We start from the raw sequence: 21,936 nt of genomic DNA, 5'->3' as shown, positions 1-21,936 counted from the left end.
GGGGGCAGCGAATACGAATGCTCGCACATGTCACTGCTTTTTTGTAGCTCCTCCTCGCTCGCAACAGTAATGCCAGTGGGATGCTGCATCTGTCGAAAAAGGGCACAGTGACTCGAATCTTGGCATCGAATAGGTAGATCTATGCGCAGTAGATCTGTCTACGCTATATATGCTTTGCCACTATAGTGATGGTGAGTGACTACTTTGAGCTCCAAGCAAGGCTGAACCACCCTCCTTTCAGTTGGGGGCCTACGCTTTCCCCTCTTTGCTAAGGTCACAGACCACCATTAGAGTCTCGCATGTTGATCTCCGGTCAGTCACGCGCCATTGGCACCGTTCGCGGCGTGAACTTGACCGCCGATCTCGCAGAATGCTCGGAACGTCACAAACTCGTCGCCATGGCTCTCCAGCACGACCTCCGCTGTTGCTCCTACAAAGTATACCCATCCTTCCTTGATGTCCTCGGTTTTGGGCCCTACGCTGATTTTGCCACTGCCGTTCGTGCAAATGATGATGCTGGGACCGGCGATGCCTTCGAATGTGCATTTGGCTCCTGTATCCTTGAGGAGGGTGCGGACAACCGAGAATTCCTCGATGGGTGGGTCGTACAGCAGACATTCCGATCCGCTGCTGTAGGCCGTGCGGTCCAATTTTGCATACGGGTAATCGACAGGGACTAGCTCCTGCTTCTCCGCTGGCTCGTGGTCATACGTCAGGATCTCGGTCAACGTGTTGACATCCTGAAACTTGGGGGTGAAGCCTGCCCGAATGACGTTGTCGGAGCTTGCCATGCATTCGATGATGTCTCCAGATATGTAGGCGTGGATGTCATCTGCTTTGAGATACATGGCCTGTCCGGGATCGAGGCGCACATAGTTCAGGAAGAAGAGCACGAAAAGACCAATGTCGGCTGGGAACTGACCATTGCATCGAGTAACCAACTCGGAGAGGTCGTCTGGCAACTTGCCCTCCGAGGCGAGAGAGACAAGTGCTCTGGACTTGGCTGCGACGGTGTCCTTGGGCGTGTTCATGAGGCCGGTGAAAGCAGCGCGCAAGGCGGCTTTGGCATCAGCCGATGAGCCTGTGGCTGCGGATTCGAGATTCTTAGCATTGCTGTCTCCGACAAGGTCACGCAACGGCTGAACAGTGTTGAGGAATTGAGAGATCTCCTGGAGGGGTCGGAAACCGCAGAGACCTTCGAAGGGGGTAATGGCAATGGTCATCTCGGGCTTGTGGTTGTCATCGGGGTAGTTCTTCGGGTCTTGAGCGTGCAGCTTTTCAGCAAGCTTCTTATTGGGGTGTGCTTGGATTGAGAGGGCTTTGTTGATGGAAAGAACCTTGAACAGAAACGGGAGCTTGGAAGAGTATTTGGAGGTGATGTCGTGGCCCATCAGGGCAGCATTGTCGGAGACAAGGTCCAGTAAGGAACGGCCAGTCGTGAGGTCCTTGGATGGGAGGGATGGATGGGTGCCCATCCATAGCTAGGGTTGTCAGAGGATGACATATAGTCATAGCAGACGTACCTCCGCATAGGGCTTGTCTTCTTGGATGGAGAAGCCATCTGAAGGGGTGGCTGCCGCATATTTCGCGGCTGCTGAGTCCTTTCCCTTCTTCCCTGCTCACCTTTCAGCAGAATTTTCTATTGTATACTCATCAGACTCACCCCAGTCGTAGCTATTACACCCTGGACATCTTCAGTACGTGCCTTTCAGTATAATTCGTAGGACCTACCGCACTGTAGGCGTAGTAAGGGCACCTGCATCGTGGGAGAGATTATTGAGGAAACAGCGATAGCGAAGAGATGGTCCTTGCCTTCCAGCTGGGACAAAGATAAGAGTTTCTCTCCGTTGGAACGTCAAAGCTCTTAGAAGCGGTCAAGACAGAGACAAATTGCATTGAAGTATCTGCCACGTTCATCGTTCAGTGCTTTTGCCCCGCATAACTCCGGATATCCCACTACACAATGACTAAGAACTTACCTAATTCAGAGGGCCCCTCAGCCATGCATCAACACGATGCCACCAGCCACTCTCCAACAACCATATCATCAATATATACAATAGACAACATTGACCACCAACGTCGGCGAACAACAACGAAAGCGAAATCTACTTCACTATCTTCGGTAATTGACAATTCGGAAGTCACGCCCACCACTGTTCGGCGTCGAAAACGCGGAGCATCCGTCGGAAACTATCAGCCCGACCGATCGACCCGACGCCATCCACAAGCATTGACATCACTATACGCTTGGGACGCGGTAGCTGAGGCACGAGTCCTCGAGTCTGATAAGGCTGTTGGCGGTGCGACACAGGTGGCCTCCAGGAACAAGAGGGAAGCCCAACGCTTACGGGCGGAGGGAGTAACGCACAAGGGTGAGTTCAGGCAACATGTCTGGCCGCCCGCGCAATGCTCGAGGCTTAACGGGTCGTGATGGAGGCAAAGAAAGTGACCTTGAGGCAGATCTGCTCGGTCGCGTTCTGGATGCCATCCGCAAGGCCAAGGAGTATCGAGATGAGACGGAGCGAACCGGCCGGGCGATCATGGAGCTTGAGGAGGAGATCAAGGGTGGAAGTAAGTACTGGTACGTGCTCAAGACCACGGACTGACTAGTGCTCCCCTAGACAGAACGCCAGAACAGCTTAGGAAACTCGACTTACTATATCGTGAACATATGCGCAACTCGGAAGCGGAGAAGAAGATACACGACGACGAGGACATTGTTAGCAACATTGCCATCTTGTCAGCCATGAAGGCATCGGATGAACCTGCTCCACGAAATGGGACTGGCAAGTCGCGTAAGAATCAGAAAGCCATTCTCGAGTCTGATCTAGTTGTCGACTCCCCCGCGCCCACGCCGACCGAGGCTCGAGGTGATGTGTTGAAGCGAGTTAAGGGCGCTTCGCAAAGGAGTTCCAGCGTTGCCAGTCAGAACCGAGCTTCGATCGCGAAGGAAGAGGCACCCGAGATCAAGTCCCCTGGACTGCTCCAAGTAGGCACGGAAGTGTTCTACAAGCTTCAGGCTAGCGACGTGGACGAGGGAGTTGGGCAGCACCAGATCATTAAGCGAGTCTGGCAGGACAAGAAGATGTGAGTATCATTGATCTCTGAGACGTGGTCACTGACAGACGCAGCACTCTATATGATCTGAAAGACCCAGAGAAGGGCGAGACCTCACGCAAGGGTATTCCAGCCAGGCACCTCGCCGTCATCCCCCTGCCGACGCAAGTCACGGCGCCTATCTTTTCGGTGGGCTCGCGCATCTACGCCCGCTACCCGGACACGGACACTTTCTATGAGGCTGAGGTTCGGAATTTCTCCAAGGGCCAATATGCGCTGCTGTTTGAAGGCGAGGAAGAAACACACAAGGAGCATCTAGTAGAACGCCGCTACGTTTTTGATCCAACACGCTGGAAATGATAGATCAGCGACGTTGGTGGGAAGTGTCTGGGTACGGGGAGATCTACTCTTATCGAGGCATGTCAATGGTCGCTGCACCAGGACACAAACGAAACGGCTTTGCCCATTCGCTCATCGCCTCCGTCGACAGTTATATTGATGCCGCCTTAATAAACAATTCACGGAGACATAATCAGTATTTACTCATCAATACATCGCTATCAACCGTCCATTTCTGAGTTTATTCCCCTCCTTGCTGAGCATATACTGCTGCTAGAAATGGTGACTTGCTGAGAGCCATATATATATTTAACCAACATGGAGTGCAAGGGCCATTGACACATTGTGGCCGAGGAGGTCTCACTCTGTCACAAAGAGCTGTCGATTTCTTGGGCTACATGCCGTGAGAGACAAAAACCCTGCCTAGTGAGAATGAGAATGGAATCTAGCGAAAGGCACGCAGGTGCTCGTCTGTCGTGTCAAGGTGCGCCAATATTTGCTGCTTATGAAGCTTTGCGGCAGGATTTGCTAATGGGTGGGCTGTTAGGGCCGAGGTCGATTTCCGCGGTGGAGGGCCCGGATCGAAGGCGCTGGAAGGGAAATGCAGGGTCAGCCGAGACCCTCGTCAACAACTGGCTGCACCCAAGTTTGAACGCATGTGTCGAACGCCGAAATGCGGAGGACGATACTCGCGCTGAGTTATGGATGATTTTCTGTTCTACTTGACGGTGCTTCTATATCCTTTCTGTCGAGAATCGTTGTGGTAGATATACGGCGTACGATAAATTTGTTGCTGCTCGTTGCGACTCAGCTGTTGGAAGTGGGAACCTCCGCCTACTACCTCGTTCCCTCTGTTCTGGCGACCGCACGCCTCACGAGTCCAGCGCCTTCCAAGCACTTATGGCCGTTTGACTCGATCGCATCCTCACAGCACCTCTTCCCGAACGCCTAATTCTTCCAGCAACGACATCATGACCGCCTCTTCCACAGACCTCCCGCCTCACCACTCTCCAGTTCTTGCCCCCACTGCCACCCGCCCATCTTCGCAATACCTCAAAGAATGGACCGACCTACAACCGTCCGGGCCCTCTACACCTGCCGTGCCCGGGCTACTTTCTCCCCAATTCACACCTCCAGCAACTCCTGGCGCCGGCACACCCTCCCGCCACCTGACATCCGAACCCAAGTCCACACCCGTCGACACCTCCCTCGACGACCCGGCCGCGAAGAAGCCCCGCCTTGTTGAAAGACTGCCCCATGTGGAATGCGTGGTGCGCGCGCGCATCCCCACGACCTCGGGCGCGGAGATGTTTCTGCACCTGTACCAGAACGACAGCGACGACAAGGAGCACTTGGCCATCGTGTTCGGCAACAGCATACGCAGCAAGAGTCTCGATGCCGAGCGGCCAGGCGAGACAGAGATGGACCGTATGATCCGCGGCGCGTACACAGGAAGGCTGAGACCCGGGCGCGTGAGTTCCAGAGTTGATCCTGCGGCGGGTGAGAAGCGGAGGGTTGCTGGCACGAAGGGTCGAGGCAGGGCGGGGAGCTCTGCGCTGAGGAACGTTGCAACACCAGACACGGTGCCAGAGCATGAAGCGTTGAATACGTCGCCGGCGGCCCAGCAGCAGACGACTTCGCTCGAAAACAGCGTCTCATCTCTCACCCTCGCCGAGGACACCGCAGAAGACGATGCAGAGCTCTCGAAGCCCCCGCTCGTGCGCATTCACTCCGAATGCTACACCGGCGAGACGGCCTGGTCAGCGCGCTGCGACTGTGGCGAACAGCTCGACGAGGCAGCGCGCCTGATGTCCCTACCCTCCTCCACCGGCGGGGTCATCGTCTATCTGAGACAAGAGGGCCGCGGCATCGGGCTGGCCAGCAAACTCAAAGCATACAACCTACAGGATCTGGGCAATGACACTGTAGAGGCGAACTTGCTGCTGCGCCATCCTGCGGACGCGCGCACGTACGGCCTAGCCACAGCGATACTGTGCGATTTGGGATTAGGAAAAGAGACGGGCGCGGGCGGGGAAGAGGAGGAAGGGCTGGGCATTCGCTTGCTGACGAACAATCCGGACAAGGTCCGCGCGGTGGAGGGGCCGGCTAAGGAGGTGCGGGTCAGGGAGCGGGTGGCTATGGTGCCGTTGGCGTGGAGGACCGGTGGTGTCAGGGGTGTCAAGGGCGTTGAGATCGAGCGATATCTGGATACGAAGATCAGGCAGATGGGGCATATGATTCATGAATGATGAGCGCGAAACGGATGGTCAAAGACAAGATGCGAAGGGCTGAGCGGTGAGGCATGGTGTCGCCGAACGAATGCACTACCTACATCCTCGCACCACAGGCTGTCGTTATTGAAAGGGTTATTATCTGCTCGGTCGGAGACGCGACGACACGCTCAACCTGCCGCCAGAGGTGCCTTGAGACGCAGCACTCCAAAGGCAGACGACGATGCAAACGGCTGTACATCCATTCGCAGGTAGCGCAACGACCTCCGCGGTCTGTGCTGATGAGCCGATGGGAAAAACGATCATGCCGCGCTCGGATCCGAGCGCCATCAGCGCGACCACCTGAAGGCGCGGCGAGGCGGCGAGGCGGCGGGCCAGGGCACGCGCGTGAAGGACAGTGGCTGCCCAGGTCGTGTCAGCCCGCTTCAGCTGAGCTGGTCAGGTGAGTCCCTTGGTGTATGGATCGAGGTAATTGAGAGCAAGAGAGGGAGTTGCAAGAGTAATGGGATTGATAGAGCAGCTGTTGTGAATGCGAATGCGAATGGATATACGGGTAATGGAGGGGTCTTATTTATACACCTCTATCGAATGCCACCTGGTAGATTGGGCACACATATAACACATACACACCATGCTTCTCCTTTCCGTTTTGCGACATTGTGTCTGTACAGGACAGCACTACTGCCTCGTCTGCTTGAGCTGCCGAGTGTTGGCTGTTGACTTGTAGGCAGACGTCTCCGAGCCTGACGGCTGGAGGTGACTTCGCCGCCGCGGCAGGCTGTGTCTAGCACCGCATGGTCCATATCACGGTGTCCTCGGTACCATTACGACATTCAGTCGCGCGGCAGATCTCTATGAACCAGCCCTGTCTATGTTCTCTGCTGGAACATAGCCCGTCCCACTTGGTACACAGCCTGTGCACGCGAATGCCACTTTCATGAAGCCTCCGCAGCGTTTACCTCGGCGAGTTTCTTCGCCTGCTCAAGGATACTCTTTTCCCTGTCCAACGCTGCCTGGTTGATCTTACTCAGCTCTCTGTCTGCATCTGCCGCAGCCTGCCTCGCCTTGATCTCCTTCCTCTTCTTTTTGTCCTCAGCCGACACTCCTATCCTCTGCCCATTTGTCCGGTCGTTGAACCATCTGACGATATCCCACGTTGCTCGCCCACGCAGCGCGAGAGTGACGGATCGTTGGTACAGTGGCTGAGGTAAATGTGAATCTGCAGATACGGGTTTTAACGTGACCTCGTCGTTTGCGGCGCTCGGTCGTGGGGCTTCTGGATCCTCGTAGCTGGGGTCCGCAGAGTTATCCACAGATGCGATTTTTCTGCTGGGCTGCGCAAGCTCTCGTAGTTTGTCGGGATGTTTGCATTGGAAGTGGAGAGTGAGCAGGGTTGGACTCTTAGGATAGGTCTGGACGTCAACGTCAAGAGCTGGGTTGTAATATTTCAAGCCCGGTAATATTGACTTGTGGAAGCCATGTGCGCCGCTCGTAACTTTGCTCGGTTTGATCTTCCTGCTCTTGGGGTATTTGAGCTCGAGACGGAATAAATGTGGATGTGGTGAATTGGGTAGTCTGATTGCGCCAGGACCAGTTCGTATATCGAGAAGCTGTCAATCTTGTCAGTCCTCATCCAGTCTTGATGTTCGTCAGTCTTACTTTCTGTGAAACGGTTAGCAAAGTGCTTAATGCGACCTGGGTCAGATGTACGCACGGGGTTGAGGACGGCCAGACGCCTGTTAAGGTTGACCATCCTGATGGCAAGCTTCTGGCGCACCTGCAGTCACTACGGTAGCTTACGGACCAAAGTGATTTCTGCGCAAGCTAGTAATGATCGAAGGGAGTAGTCCAGAGTGGGACGGTTGGGCGTGAGCTTCGAGGCCGCATACTGCACTTTTTTGGAGTCGGAGGAAGATATTCGGCAAACCTGCCGAATCGAAAAACGCGTCCGCGGCCATCGTGACCGCACTCGTCCCGATTACAGGACTCCCCGATCTTTCTCTGTACTTCTGTATTCTGAGCGCTATATGTCTGATCCTTGAGAAGCCGCTGCAACACAGACAGTCGCATGCTGTGAGCCTGACCAGAGCAATGGCACTCCCATTACCGGGCTCGCCAGGCACATCATGGAGCACGTTCCGAGAACGATTCAGGCAAACGTTCAACGGCGCTGATCCCAGGGTATGCATTGCCTTCTGGCTGTTTGGTACGTAGTATGTTAAGATGGCGATACATGACTCGAGCAAGTGCTGACTGATCAGGCCTGATCAACAACGTGCTTTATGTTATCATCCTATCTGCAGCCCTCGATCTAGTCGGTCCATCCGTTCCCAAAGGCGTGGTACTCCTCGCAGACGTTATACCTTCTTTCTTCACGAAGCTATGTGCTCCGTACTTCATTCATGCTATACCATACGCTGCTCGGGTCATCATATTCGTGGCTCTATCAGCAATGGGAATGCTTTTGATAGCCCTGACCCCAAGTTACACGGATGGTGGCACAATCTCAACGAAATTGGCAGGCGTCATACTTGCTTCACTGAGTAGTGGAGGAGGAGAGCTCAGTTTCTTGGGACTAGTCCACTACTACGGTCCTTTCAGTCTGGCAGCCTGGGGTAGTGGCACCGGAGGTGCAGGCCTGATCGGTGCGGGTGCATACGCCCTTGCTACCACAAACCTGGGCTTCAGTGTGCGATCCACGATTCTCGCCTCTGCATGCTTGCCAGTTGTCATGCTGATCAGCTTCTTCCTAATCCTACCACGAGGACCCTTGACGACCGGGCTATTCATAAATCCGACAGGAACGTCCGACGATGACCTTGACCATGAGCAGCGCGAGGGGCTTCTCTCTTCAACGTCTTCTCTCAACACCGTCTCCTCATCTACATCCGGCAAGAGCTCAGCGTGGCGGCGGTTCAAGGCCAATCTCGCCCGGTCACGCAGCCTCTTTGTGCCATTCATGCTCCCGTTGTTGCTTGTGTATATCGCTGAGTACACCATCAATCAGGGCGTGGCCCCCACTCTACTATTTCCGCTTGAGGAGTCTCCGTTCAAGCACTATCGATCCTTCTACCCGACCTACAACTTTCTCTATCAGACTGGCGTTTTCATCTCCCGAAGCAGCACGCCCTTCTTCCGAATCCACAAACTCTATCCGCCCAGCTTTCTGCAATGCGTGAACTTGGTCTTGTTGTTCGTCCACGCCATGTACCCGTTCCTACCGTCCTACTATGTTGTTTGCATCGTGATATTTTGGGAGGGCCTTCTCGGTGGCTTGGTATATGTCAATACATTTGCCGAGATCTCAGACACTGTACCAAAGGAGGACCGAGAATTCTCGCTCTCGGCCACGACTGTTAGCGACTCGGCCGGAATCTGCATCGCAGGCTTCATCAGTATGGGCGTGGAAGTCTGGTTGTGCCATTGGCAGGTCTCGAGAGGACGGGATTGGTGTACCAGGTTATAGAGCACAATATTCAATAGACTCCCTGTTTACATCAAGTCGAATTGGATAGAGTTGCAGTCGATGCGTATCTCCAACGCCTTGCCAACCCACGACGTACATTCAACCTACTGCCAGACACACCCCATTATTTACGCGGAGAGATCAAAAGCAGCACAAACGATCTTGTGCATTACTGCAAGAACTGTCGTCCTTCTGCAACCAATCAGAACCCTTCGCTCCTCAGCTGCCAGTGCCAATGCGATGACAAAGCTGCTTATCAGAGTTCGGTCTTGGCTTTCCCCGAGACACCGGATGCATTTGTCTACCTTCTAAGCACGCAATGGCGGTTGCCCATAGCTTACCTGCAGCATCTCGTTTAGCGAACGCAGTCCAATGGATGTACCAAAAATGTTCAGCTCCTCGGCCAGAAGTTGAGCCATGACGCTCCTCGAGCGGTGATGTTACTGACGTACTTTGGTACTAGGCAGCGTGAGTCGTCGACGCCATAGTATCTCATTGAATCGAGGATGGTAAGCGTGCTGGTATCTAGTGTGAGAGTATATAGATGGTCATCATGTCTCCTATTTCTAGAGCAGACCATCACTACCATCACAGCAGATCAATCATAGACACACTTACACATCACCATCAGACGACTCCATACTAAAGCAGCCTCCAGAGCAGCCACCAAAGCACAGCTCTCTAAATCAGAGAACACTGAACAGCCAAAATGGGCCACCTAGCAGCCTGGATCAATGAGAAGCAAGGCCTCGTTGCCCCCAGCCCAGCAGACACACCGTCACCCGGGCCTAACGAGCTGCTGATCAAGGTGAACGTCATCGGGTTCTCTCCCATCGAGTCCAAGGTTCAAAAGTGAGTCGTCAACCTCCCCCTCTTGCCAACAAAGCGTCTGACTACAAAAGATTCGCCACACACCTCATCCCGTACCCCAACATCCTCGGTTTCAGCTACGCGGGCACCGTTGAAAGCATCGGCCCAGACGTACCCAACTTCAAGCCCGGCGACAGGGTTGCCTCCATACGAACTGGGCCGCGATCCGCCGACCCTCGCTTTGGCGCCTACCAGCAATATGCCCTTGCATCCGCCAGTTCGACCGCCAGACTACCGCAGAACGTCCCGCTGGAATCCGCGGCATCGACCATCATGAATCTCGCCGCCGTCACTTCTGCGTTGACCCTGTTCCTCGGCCTCGAGCGACCAATCATTGACGGCAAGACTGCGGAGCAGCGCACGGAGAAGGTCCTCATCTACGGCGGCTCCAGCTCCAATGGCGGCCTAGCCGTCCGCTACGCTCGCGCCGCCGGCTACCAGGTCGTCACCACCTCCTCCCCCAAGCACCGCGAGTACGTGGAGTCGCTTGATCCTCAAGTCGTGCTCGACCACGGGAAAGTGGCCGTGGAATTGGCTACCGACATCAAAGCCAACGGGCCCTACCACCAGGTCTTCGACACCATCGGCCTGCCGCCCGTCACCGACATGCTCGTCGAGTATTTCGCATCTCTGGGCGGTGGAGTGTACCACACGCTCATCCCACCCTTGGGTGGTGAGAAGCCGATTCCCGACAGCGTGCAGCGCAAGTTCGCGCCTTACAGCTTCTCGCTAGAGGAGCCGGCCAACAAGGAGTTGAAGGAGTGGTTCTATGACACGCTGGTGCCGAAGGGACTGGAGAGTGGTGCCATCGTGCCCACGCGGCCACAGTGGGTTGAGGGCGGACTAAAGAATGTGCAGACGGCGCTGGATCTGATGGCGGATGGAGCTGTGAGTGGGCATAAGCTGGTGATGGATCCATGGGCTTGAAAAGCGACGAGTCAGTAGCCAGATAATACTAGAGTGACCTAATAGTTTGTTACCTGTTGACCTTGACTGTTACTAACCATCTAGATCAAACTGGAATCAACCTGTCGGTCTGCCTGTAGCCAACAGGCTTGGACCAGTGGCGCAAGCTAGCAAAACCCGTGTAGAATCCCGAGCACCGTGAGCTGCGGGCTTTGATGATGTCCCGAAGTCTCCGATCGTTCTCACCACGTTGGCGAAAAGAGGGATCGCCACAGAAGATGCCGCTGCGCCCTAACGTGTCCAATGCGTACAAGCAGTAAAGACCATCGAAAGGTGGCTGGGAGCCATAACGTAAAGCCATATCCCAGACTGTCTCGCAATAAGTCTCAGCTTGGGGTGGAGCTGCTCTTGTGCGAGGTAAGATAACAGCACATCCAAAGCCCGAATTATGATGCTTCGACTGTACTCGATACTGTCATAGGTCCAGCCTGTCTCGAATGACGCACTTTTGTCCAGAAAGCATTGAATTGATCAGCGACGTTAGAATCTTCTGCAGTTCCCCAAGATAATACCGAGCATCAGGAATCTGACCAATCTTCACGGTAGCCATGCGCTGAGCAGTGGCGGAGGCGCAATTCGCACCTGCATCGTTGTCCAGACAAGATTCGGCCATGACACTGGAAAGGCGCACGTTGCGCTTTTGGGAAGTCTGCCAGTACTTGGACGTCTCTTTGGTGTACATATGCGATAACATCATGGATACGCCAAAGATTCGAGCTCTTATCCTACTCGAAATGTCATCGTCGTCCAACTCCAAACATATTTACTTTCGTCCCATTTCCGCCTGCTTCTCCACCATTTAGCGACGAGAATCCGATCTTCCGGCTCGGTCGCACCCGCGAGCCGTCTTCCGGGCCCGCGGTACCGGCTTTCATACTGCAACGTTGTTAGACCCTGAGTCTACCTCACTGTTGGCCTGCTACCTCTTATCCCACATTGTACACAGATTGTCTAGTCTAGGCTGGCGCATCATTGAGTCCCACCGTGCGGCCTTGTCACTATGCCTCAGCTGACGAACGCCTCCTTGCGTACCGAAGCTAGAGTGCTGAATAGGGAGGTCGCCGTTCAGCCGTCGTGTTGATGCTGCCTTTCGACTCATCTTAGAAACAGACCGTTCACACGTAGGGCATAATGGCGGTCAAAGTATTATTATTCGTTCTCAAAGACCATGAAACCGCCGTACTTGTGAATCGATACCGCGAGTATTGAAGTCGTACACTCAACACCGAGAGTTATATTCCTGCTGGCCAACGCGCGTATCATCACTCTCTTCCTCCCTCTCCGAAGCTCCTTCGCCCCCGTCCGTCGCCCTCCTGTTCGTTCTCTGCTTCACACCTCCACCATCCCCCTCCCCCGACTGCCCATCCACTTCATGCCCCTCCCAATTCCCCTCCGGCTCCGGCTCCCCACTTCTCCCCCGCCGCTTCTCAATCTCATCCAACACATTTCCACTCCTCGTCCCCGCTACCCCCTCGGGATCCTCACTCCTTCTCCTCCCCTCCCTGACCCTCTCCATCCTCACCTCCGGCATCTCCGGCACACCCCCAAGACTCACATGCACCACCTCCCCCGTAGCCGTCAAGCCATCCAACACCTCCAAGTCCTCACGACGGAACCACCTGGGAAACAGCACCCACCTCAACGGCACCAACGCCGTAATAATGACGGGAAACGCGACGGCCCCAACCGTCTGACTGACCGCCACGCTCGCCGCCCATCCAGCCAGCTGCCAGGCCACGAACTGCGCCAGGACGCGCTTCTTGACGCGCCGCAACGGGTGGTACGGCTGGCGAAACCGGGGTTCCTGGCACAGATAGAGCAGACGGGCGACGATGTCGTTGTCGGCAATGCTGCCCCAGCCGACGATGAAGAAGACGCCGGAGAAGATGGCGCGGGGCATGAGGCCCAGCACGGTGAGGAGGGGCCCGGTCATGGTGCCGAGCAGGGCGAGGGCCATGAGGAAGTGGCTGATGCGCTGCTGGGCGACGCGCTCGGCGGTGGTGACGCGCTCGGTGATGACGGGCGGGGCGGCGTCGGCGTCGGCGATGGATTTGGTCGTGCGGATGTCGTTGACGTGCTCGGCATAGGTGGTTAGGGCGTCGGTGTGCACGGGCGCTTGGGGCACGAGGCCGTTGGGGAGAGGGATGTTGAGCACGCCGGCGCCGAAGCAGGTGCAGCCCAGGAGAAAGAAGTCCCAGTGGAAGCCGGCGGGCTTGGTGAGGGGGAAGCGGCGGGCTTGTGCTGTAAGGGAGGAGACGTTGTGGTCGTAGTAGAAGAGGAGGGTCATGAGGAGCCCGAAGGGGAGGGCGGCGAAGATCCACCGTGGGGATAATGTCCAGAAGGGGACGACCCAGGGACGGTCCACGGTTGGGTAGAAGGCGCGGGTGGTAGGGAGATGGAGGAAGTCGACGCGTGAGAGATTACCTGGGAAGTGAGCGAAGCCTGTCCAGAAGATGGTGGCGATGGGGTAGGCGTAGTCGGAGAGGAGCTGGCGGAGCAAAGGACGCGCGAACGTGGTGTCGCGCACCTTTTCGAGGAAGTAAATGGACAGCGTGTAGAGGACGGCAATTAGGGCGGAGGCAAAGCCGTTGAGGTAGCGTTCGTCGTAAAAGTTGACGGACAGCTCTTCGACGCCCTTGATGATGTAGATGGTGCCGACGTAGAGGGCGAAAGTCTGCGAGGAGAAGTCGGTGATGGTGCGCATGTAGTCGCAGAGATTGAAGATGGCGGCGGCCCAGTGGAAGATGCCGGCCCAGATGGAGACCCAGACCATGAAACGAGGATAGACGGTCACGTCGTACATCTCGATGATGTGGAAGATTGTATAGTTGAAGAGGGAGATGAGACCGGTAATGCCGACCACAGTCAGGGGCTGGGCGCTGAAAAGGCTGAAGACCACAGCAGCCATGACCGATGACAGCAGAGCCTCATTGATACCGAAGAATCCATCGGTGTTGTGGCCCATGTCGAGCTGAAACGCCAGGGCTGGGAGCAGGTTGACGAAGTAGATCCTAACTGTGCCGGCGAACGTACGGTAATTGAAGCCGTCCATGATGTCGGACCAGTAGTACGGGAGGCGGCGGCGAACATCGTGGTACATGCCCCTGAAGGGATGTGAGAGCCTCTGGCGCAGCCCACCAGTGTCTTTACGCCATCGGTAGGGGTCGTTGGTGGCGTTGAGGCCCATGGTTTTCAGTCTATGGCGCTTTCTAAGCAGAAACAAAAAACTGCAGAGCCCATGCAGGGCAGAAGCACACAAGCTATGATCAGTTCCGTGTAAAATGGAACGAGACGCTGCATCGAGGGTGTGGGACAGCAATCGTGTCACTGTATATATGCGAGAAGCTCTCATCGAGTGGCGTACCTGCCCAGTCGGGTTGATTCGAGAAGCGTATGCAGGGCGACAAAGTCATTTGAGACGATGGTCTACAGCGGTGGAGAGCCAGCGACTGGAGAGGCCAGCCCGAAGCTATTTGGTTCCACGAAAGTCATTGGCCGATCTGTGAGATGGAATCGTGAGAACATCAGAAGTCTGACTTTGGCATCCACTGGAGTGGCGTCATCCATGATGAGCCTGGTCAACGGCATCGAATGGCAAGGGTTTTCTGACGGCTTCTGTTTCTCAAGGAACTCGAAATCGATCGTGTAGTTTTATTGAACGATTGCGCATAGTTGAGGTCGCAACTGTAACGCAATATACGACCTAGCTCAGGAGTGTCGGTGGGCTTGGGGAGCTGGGCAAGGCTGAGCCTCCTGAATGAGGAAAGTCACTGCGGAGTTGCTTTACGATACCGTAACAAACGGGTTTTAAGTGGGTTTCATCCGACGAACTGCGCCTGACATGCTCCACCGCGTTCAGCAGTGACTTTCCGAGTACCGACGATTCTGCTCGGGCATCACAATGATGTCGATGTCGTGCATGGCGTGTCAGTCAAGCCTCGGTGTGTGCGCAACATATCTCTGCTTTCATGATGGTACACTACAAGTAGAGCACTTGTAGACCAGCATATCTGTGATACTGCTCCTCAAAATCCGCTTCCGACCAATGGGACGCCTAAGTGTGGCTCGAGTCAGCAGACAGCTGTCATGTACCGAGGGTCCTTGCTGCAGGGTCACAGTTTTGAAAGACGTTGAGCGCATACGTCGAGTCATGCCCATGCAATGGCGGAAGACGCGAGGCAGTGGTCTCCGGCCGACGCAGCCAGCCACGGTCCATCAACTACAACATCGTGACATTCTACCAGATGCTTGGTTTCGATGACTTGGCAAACTCTACTTTCCTCTTTGAACTCTTCTGCTGTGGGCAGAAAACTCTGCTGACTGTTCTTGCGGCAGTCTGGCAGTGAATACTCATTGAAACTTGCTGTGAAGTTGGTGGGAGAGTTTGCCAAGGTACGTACTGAATCATGTTGACCCCAGGCATGCAAGTGTGCCTAGGTTGAGGTTTGCTTGTCATTGGGCGGGTTATGTGAGTGGCTCTGGGCAATTTCGGTCATCGCTCCTTGTAGCGGCAGCACGCCTCACCGCAAAGGCACGTCTTCGACAGCCTCCGCCAGTACCGACCGGAATAATCCACCGTCACTTCCTTGCCCGCCGCAATTCCCTTGGAGACGACGATTGTGCGCTGAATACCCAGCCACACAAATTGCTCGAGCTGGCTGTTGGGGTTGCAGCTGTGGTTGATGAATTTGGTGAAATTCCCCATGGCCCCTTGGTAGATCTGATATTGTACGCCCGCCGCACCTTGGCCCTGCATAACGTCCACATCCTGCAAGTCCTTGGTGACTAGCCCAAGGAACTCACCGATGGGCGCGCCACGGTCGAATGAGCAGCAAGCCATCAGGCCGTTATTGCGAGCGTCGTCCGTGTTGAAGACTTGAACAGGACAGAGCTGTTTGGCATTGGGGCCGAAGAGGTCCGCAAAGCACTCGCATTCGTTCTTCTCGGGTAGCTCCGACTGTGGCTTCGAGCATAGAGCGCAAAGATAGTGAGGGCCGTTCTCCACTCTTCGGGGATCATAGGTCCCCCAGGCGCCCACATCAATGACCGAAATCCGTACATGTTCAAACACGAAGGGCTGGCTCAAATGTCGGTAGGTCACGGGTAGCGGGACAGGATCCTTCTTCTTGCTAACCACCCAGTCGTGGGGATGACCTCGGTATACGCGCTGAGTCGAGACCCCCACCAGACTCAAAGTCTGCCGCCACTGAGGTTGTAGGGTGTCGGCGGCGACTTCGAAACGTGTTCGTAGCGACCTCAGCTTGCCGATGGCTTCTTCGTCAAAGCCCATGCGATATTTGCAGAAGCGATAGATGCCGGGCCCGGCAAAGGTCAGCGCCGACCATCCTGCTGCATCTTTGATCTCACGGTAACCCTTCCAGATACCCATGCGATTCCTCAGGTCTTTCTCGGACCACTCAAACGTTGAGCAGGCTTCTGTCATGACAATCTTCTTGTGCTCGTGCGGCCGTAGGTCCGGGCGCTGCTCTGTGAGTGCGTCAATGCGCGAATAGTAGCAGTCGACCCAATGAGCCTGCATCATGACTTCGATGGATCTTGCGGTGCGACTAATACCGGTCAAGATGCGACATCGGCGGCTGACATCGGTGAAGTCCAACGAAAGATTCGCTGCTGGTCGTAAGGGTCGAATAATATCACTGATATCAGGCGGCACAACCAGGATATTGGGAGTGTGAATTTGCTCCCAGATACCTTCGATTAGCTTGTCGACCGTCGAGGGTTGTAGCTTGGCAGGTCCTTCATTGTCCAGCCGTCTCCTTTTAGGAAAGTTCCTTTGGTCAGACGCTAGCTGGCGTGTACCAGGAGGTGATGGTGTGCGTTCCCGTGGTGTTAAGTTACCACCAAGACGTAGTCCGCCAACTACTTTCCTCCGAATGCGGCCTTGATTAGCCAAAGTGTGATCATCTGGAAGCGAGGGCTGGGTGGCATCTTGTGCTTGCACCGGACTCGTTGGAGGGATATCGAGTGAGCGCTGCGGCGATCGGCTTGATCTATGGACAGCAAGATCTCGTGCTTCGGACTGGATGCTTTCCGGGGATGGCGACTTCCACTGCCCAATATCAACCGTGCCCAACACGAAAGTGCGGTTGCTGTTTCGTCGGCTGCGGTTCTTGGGGATGAGGGTTGCCTCTATTTGCAAGTGAGTCTCTTGCCCATTGAGACTGGCCAGGTCTGCGATGATCGAGTCCAGCTTTGAGATGAGGTTGTCACGGAACGCCTCAATGTCGGTGCTTCCAGCCGGAGACGCAGGCGGTTCTGTCGTGGCGGTCATTGTGATCAGGTGGAAGCTACGACCTGGCCCAAGATGGTCACGACTGGCGCATTTCAGATCTGTTCTTGGGAGAGTGAAGGCCTCCTGTTAGGCTCATCTAAGCAGGAATTCAGTCCTCTCAACAGCAGCTACCGAACAATGGCATCGATAGAGACGATGTAGATATGGAGTTGAGTCGAAACTGGCGAGTGAAAATGAGGAGGGGTATGCGCGATGGGCAGCACGGGCTGGTCCAAATACATGGGCCGTCTGAACTGCTGCGGACTGCTCATGGGAAACATACCCACTTTGATCCGGGTACGAGGTGGGGGAGCCCTGCACACTAATCAGCATTGCATTTCAATTCTCGATGTTGATCTCCACGGACAAGTGCGAGGAAACGGGCGATTCGGTGGCGTCATCCCACCCAGCAAATCTATTGCCTAAAGCCGTCTAGTACAAGTTACATTGGGTATGCGTATGACAATACCATAGAGCTGTGGGCATCAGCCTGCTGCCAGGAGTAACCTCATCCTCGGGCCCTTCCGAGGAAGAATCTTGCGATCAGCGGCGGCTACCTGCACCGTTCTGAAATCGAGACACATGTTCGAAGGCACCAGAGAGGTCGAGAAGAAGCATTGTCTGAAGGTGGCATATTTGATGCCTGGGAGGATTGGGAGGCAGCTGCTATAAGCGTTTATATTTGGTGCCAGTGCTGGCCAGCTACTTAGTTGCACGAGACGCGACGCGCACGAGAGAAAATAAGTACCGAGTTTCTGGAAGCATGCAATGCTCGTCATCTATCGAAACCAGAAACCATCACACGTTTTCCAGCTCGCCTCGGCCCCGTGACTCACAGCCATTCTCTCCAATATACCCGTTATCGAGCACCAACGCAATGGGTATTCCGACAGCGTGAATCAAATAGAGCAATATTGAAACCAGATAACGCCCGTCAAATCGCAGCCCAAGTCCATCTGCAGACTAATATTCGTAACCTCGTCCCAAGATCTCCGCCTCTTCACTCCGTCGGCCCTGACGCGGCTACCGCGTCGACCTAGCGAGCGCATGTGCGTTCTGTACGACCTGGACCCTACCTCTGATATGCAATGACATGCAGACATGTACCTGTGCGCGCTATAGACAAACTTCGCCCTCACTATCACCAGAAACCAGTTCTCGACACGGATGCATTACTTTCTTAGGACTGCCTCGTACAGCGCGACCGTCCCACCGATGACGGAGCTCGTGATCAGACCTCCATAGCCAAAGTACAGGCCAGCATTGACGTTCTGAATGGTGTTCCGGCTATAGGGCCAAAGGCCAGTCTGTGCCGAGGCGGCGTAGACAAGATACGAGATCAAGCCCTTGGCGATGTTGAACACGAGGGGATCGATCGCAGGAGCAGCCTCCTGCTGAGCAGTCGCGCGACGCGTGCTGTGGCTATGGCTCGTGGCCGACTTCAAGGGATAGTTGATGAAATAGCTGATGACGGTCGGGAGGAGCACGGTGGTCAGGAAGAACAAGCTGAAAGGCGCCCAGAACTCGGGAGTGATGAACGCAAAGACATCGGGTGCCTTGACGGGGATGATCTTGCCAAAGTAGGGGACGGGAATGCCAAACGCGTGTCGTAACTCGACCAGCGACCAAAACAAGGCGTAGCTTTCGACAGTGAGGGCGAGACCGTTGACCGCGAGCGGCGAAGAGAGAAGGTCGCGTGCATATTCGCTGTATTCGGGAACGTGAGAGCGCGAGATGCCGTTCGAGATGTAGCCAGAGACCTTACGCGAGTTGCGATCGACGTAGTCAACAATGGCGCGTGGCGATGTGTCGAGGTTGCCAGGGGAGGCGAGGATGGATGAGCGGCGTGGCGCAACAGCGTCAGAGAGCTCCTTGGCCGGAGTCTTGACTAGGTCCGTCACGGACGAGGTGCTCCTGTTGCTGGTGTTAGAGAGGAATGCGCTGTCGCGAATGCGCTCCACTGACTGTTCGACGGGCGCTACCGTCTTTCTTCTGCCCTTCTTGGGTGCCTCATCACCGCTGGTGACAGCGTCTTGGACCTTCTCGGCTGCGCTCTGACGCTTTGCAGGCGATCGCGCTGAGCTCCCAAGCTTTTCAAAATAGCCAGCGAGGTTGGTGCTGTTGCCGGGGCGCGTCGCGAGGGTGGTCTGGTTGGTTTTGAGGTAGTTTTCCAGGCTTTCGCGCAGCTCGACAACCTTCAATTTGGTGGCCCTGTGGTCGCATTGACGTTAGCATTCATGCTATGCATTGCGCGACACCATAGCGACGCGTTGGGGGTTACGAGAATGCAACGTACTCGGGTAGGCTGACTTCGTTGCCCAGCTCTTGGAGTTCGGCCTTGTTGAAGCCTCTAAGGTACGCGGAGGCCATGGTAGGCAACTAGAGTGTGGTGCGACACTGATGTAAAGGGCGACTATAGAGTATAGCGGTGGAGTAGAGAGTAAGAGGGCAGCGTGCTAGAGAGATGAGGGCAAAGTAGTAAGGGCGAGGCGGGCGCGGAAAGTGGGAGAGGCGGGAATCGAGGGGGCTGGGGAGGAGGAGCTGGTGGTCCGCTGGCCGCTGGCTGATCTGCCGTGTACTGCTGTAAACAAATCCCCTTGGGGTAAGGCGTCGTTTTGCAGCACCGTGCCCTCTCTCGATTGGGGACCACACGCCTAGCGATGGGCTGATCTTAGTGTCTGATTCGCTGTCGAGAGGCTCAAAAATGATCGAGCTGATCTGGTAGCTGGCCCGGCTGGTCGTGTGTCTGCGTGTTTATGGGCGGCTGGGAGGGGGCCTGGCGGTAGAGGAATGGCCATGTATTGATTACTCGATACCGTACTCCGGACCCTACCGTGGTCGGTTCCTGCAGTACGGAGTATCCTTGTTTAAAGGCACATGGCTATCGATAAAGCTGTACGGAGTAAAGCTCGAGCAGTAACAGCTTGGCTGCCGTACTTTGGGCGAGAGTGGAAGCTCTACGGAGTAGTGCTGGACCAGCTCATCTGCGGACACGGTATCCGTTGCTTTGCATTCTCTGACGTCGGCCGCTGGTGCCAACAACAGGGGTCGCATGGGGGTCGACATTCTTATTGGGGATGCCTAATAAGCTGCGGTGAGGAGTGCGGGAGCGAAGGTAATGCGCGATATGCTGAGCTAAAATATCATTATTCCCGCGGCCTTGCCTCCGTCAGTTCTATCTCAATGGTGTGCCCATTCGCACCCAATTCTGCCCGACCGATTCCCTCTTGTAGCATTGCAGCCGCCTGTCCTTGTTGATCATTGAGAGAAAGCAGCTTGCCCCTCGGGAGAGCAGCGTCACCGCCAAGCCCCGCAGCGGCGTGATCATGTGGTTTGTCAGAGTCCGTGCCTGAACATCACCAGCCAGCGCTGCCAGCTTGCGCAACCTTCAATGGGGGAGACTCGTATCTAAGCACCTTAATTCAGACTCGTTCGATGTATCCATTGCCATTATAAACAGCTCATCTTTGCCCTCAGTTCCCCTATGGCTCCTCCCGACCTTAATTCTCTGTCACCTTCTCGCACTATGGCCTCCTCACCCACACAGACGAGAGCCATCTCGACAGCCATGTCCTCACCTGACCGACAGGACTCTCCGTCTCCTCGTCTATCCACAACCTCCCTGGCCGCAGCGGCATCGCTCAACCTCGCCGACCGGTCGAGACGATCCTCCGGCAGCCTTGCCCGTGGTGGCTCGCCCCGCCTAGGCCGCATGCCTTCGGAACGCCGCCGCTCACAGGTTGCCATGTCGCTTTCCCTCAATGATCCGGCGATCCCCTCGCCTGGAGAGTTGCCTTCTACCGACCGTCGTTCTAGTATCTCCAATTCCTACACCTCCATGTCCCCCGCGACACTAGCAGGTCGGCCAACTGTGGCTACGGGTGATCCCCACCATCACTCTCGAACGCCGTCGCTGGGCGAGATTCACAACGAACTCGAGCAAGAGCAGGAAGCCCAAGTCAACCGCATGCTACAGATGATCCGCGAGCAGCAGCTGCAGCTCGATGCGCTTCGAGGCACCCAGCAATCAGCCGGTGACGGAAGACCGTCGGGCCCAACCTCAGCTCTCGCCGATGACTCAGAGTACGAGGGCTCGCAGAGAGCCTCTCACTCCAACTCGATCTCATTTCCAAGCGCGCATCCTGCTATTCCGACTGGGCAACCACCTCGTCGACCATCCCGACACAACTCATCAGCCGCTCGCTCTCCAGCCCTAACCGCTCACATTTCCCATGAGCCTTCATCGGGCAGCTACTCGGACTGGCCCCCGTCACCGATAGAGCATGCTCGCCGCAATAGCGTTCGAGACGAGTCTGCCTTCTACCAAGCCGAAACGGCGGCCTTAACACGGGAGAACCAGATGCTCCGCGCACGGATTCGAGAGCTTGAAAAACAGCTGACTGAAACAAATGATTTGCCGGCCAACACTCCCGCAACCCCAAGCAACTTGGTCACTTCTCCTCCTGTTGAAGGTCAGACTGCCGCTGCTGCTGACGAGGATACGTCCAAACTGTAACCATTATTCTACGAATTCAAGTATGGAAATGTATTATTAGCAAGGCTGGAACATCAAGGGAACCTTTGTGGGAAAAGTGTCAATCCCGGGAGCGCCATCAGTGACGCTAAAAGTCTGGTCGATATCTAGTAGTCGCAAAAATGGTACGTGACCATACTATCGGACTCTCTAGTCCTCCTCGGGACGTTTCTTTGAT

At 55.4% G+C, this 21,936-nt stretch overlaps 10 protein-coding genes across 10 annotated transcripts; 5 read left to right on the top strand and 5 right to left on the bottom strand.

The window, feature by feature from the left end:
* Positions 1–317: 317 nt before the first annotated feature.
* HMPREF1541_11108 (mannose-6-phosphate isomerase, class I) lies at positions 318–1,762 on the bottom strand (the record flags this gene model as incomplete). The annotated part of the gene is made up of 4 exons (XM_008715777.1): positions 318–1,481; positions 1,524–1,618; positions 1,664–1,684; positions 1,732–1,762. The coding sequence occupies 4 exons, from the start codon at positions 1,760–1,762 to the stop codon at positions 318–320; spliced, it is 1,311 nt and encodes a 436-aa protein (XP_008713999.1).
* A 628-nt stretch (positions 1,763–2,390) lies between these two features.
* Positions 2,391–3,420, top strand: HMPREF1541_11107 (uncharacterized protein; the record flags this gene model as incomplete). The annotated part of the gene is made up of 3 exons (XM_008715776.1): positions 2,391–2,574; positions 2,625–3,090; positions 3,135–3,420. 3 exons carry the CDS (start codon positions 2,391–2,393, stop codon positions 3,418–3,420), a joined length of 936 nt encoding a protein of 311 aa, XP_008713998.1.
* Positions 3,421–4,370: 950 nt separating this feature from the next.
* On the top strand, positions 4,371–5,648 carry HMPREF1541_11106 (GTP cyclohydrolase II; the record flags this gene model as incomplete). Its single annotated transcript, XM_008715775.1, has 1 exon — positions 4,371–5,648. One exon carries the CDS (start codon positions 4,371–4,373, stop codon positions 5,646–5,648), a length of 1,278 nt encoding a protein of 425 aa, XP_008713997.1.
* A 917-nt stretch (positions 5,649–6,565) lies between these two features.
* HMPREF1541_11105 (uncharacterized protein) lies at positions 6,566–7,383 on the bottom strand (the record flags this gene model as incomplete). Its single annotated transcript, XM_008715774.1, has 2 exons — positions 6,566–7,240; positions 7,345–7,383. The coding sequence occupies 2 exons, from the start codon at positions 7,381–7,383 to the stop codon at positions 6,566–6,568; spliced, it is 714 nt and encodes a 237-aa protein (XP_008713996.1).
* A 338-nt stretch (positions 7,384–7,721) lies between these two features.
* On the top strand, positions 7,722–9,096 carry HMPREF1541_11104 (protein btn1; the record flags this gene model as incomplete). The annotated part of the gene is made up of 2 exons (XM_008715773.1): positions 7,722–7,836; positions 7,892–9,096. 2 exons carry the CDS (start codon positions 7,722–7,724, stop codon positions 9,094–9,096), a joined length of 1,320 nt encoding a protein of 439 aa, XP_008713995.1.
* A 709-nt stretch (positions 9,097–9,805) lies between these two features.
* HMPREF1541_11103 (uncharacterized protein) lies at positions 9,806–10,893 on the top strand (the record flags this gene model as incomplete). The annotated part of the gene is made up of 2 exons (XM_008715772.1): positions 9,806–9,948; positions 9,999–10,893. The coding sequence occupies 2 exons, from the start codon at positions 9,806–9,808 to the stop codon at positions 10,891–10,893; spliced, it is 1,038 nt and encodes a 345-aa protein (XP_008713994.1).
* A 1,258-nt stretch (positions 10,894–12,151) lies between these two features.
* HMPREF1541_11102 (uncharacterized protein) lies at positions 12,152–14,119 on the bottom strand (the record flags this gene model as incomplete). The annotated part of the gene is made up of 1 exon (XM_008715771.1): positions 12,152–14,119. One exon carries the CDS (start codon positions 14,117–14,119, stop codon positions 12,152–12,154), a length of 1,968 nt encoding a protein of 655 aa, XP_008713993.1.
* A 1,305-nt stretch (positions 14,120–15,424) lies between these two features.
* HMPREF1541_11101 (uncharacterized protein) lies at positions 15,425–17,224 on the bottom strand (the record flags this gene model as incomplete). The annotated part of the gene is made up of 1 exon (XM_008715770.1): positions 15,425–17,224. The coding sequence occupies one exon, from the start codon at positions 17,222–17,224 to the stop codon at positions 15,425–15,427; it is 1,800 nt and encodes a 599-aa protein (XP_008713992.1).
* A 1,172-nt stretch (positions 17,225–18,396) lies between these two features.
* On the bottom strand, positions 18,397–19,594 carry HMPREF1541_11100 (uncharacterized protein; the record flags this gene model as incomplete). The annotated part of the gene is made up of 2 exons (XM_008715769.1): positions 18,397–19,435; positions 19,521–19,594. 2 exons carry the CDS (start codon positions 19,592–19,594, stop codon positions 18,397–18,399), a joined length of 1,113 nt encoding a protein of 370 aa, XP_008713991.1.
* Positions 19,595–20,708: 1,114 nt separating this feature from the next.
* Positions 20,709–21,740, top strand: HMPREF1541_11099 (uncharacterized protein; the record flags this gene model as incomplete). Its single annotated transcript, XM_008715768.1, has 1 exon — positions 20,709–21,740. One exon carries the CDS (start codon positions 20,709–20,711, stop codon positions 21,738–21,740), a length of 1,032 nt encoding a protein of 343 aa, XP_008713990.1.
* Between the last annotated feature and the right edge of the window lie 196 nt (positions 21,741–21,936).

Source organism: Cyphellophora europaea (genome assembly GCF_000365145.1).
Source record: "Cyphellophora europaea CBS 101466 unplaced genomic scaffold supercont1.17, whole genome shotgun sequence".
In the NCBI taxonomy this organism is placed as follows: domain Eukaryota; kingdom Fungi; phylum Ascomycota; class Eurotiomycetes; order Chaetothyriales; family Cyphellophoraceae; genus Cyphellophora; species Cyphellophora europaea.
Note: the sequence above shows the minus strand (reverse complement) of the source record. Positions and strands in the feature narration are given on the sequence as shown.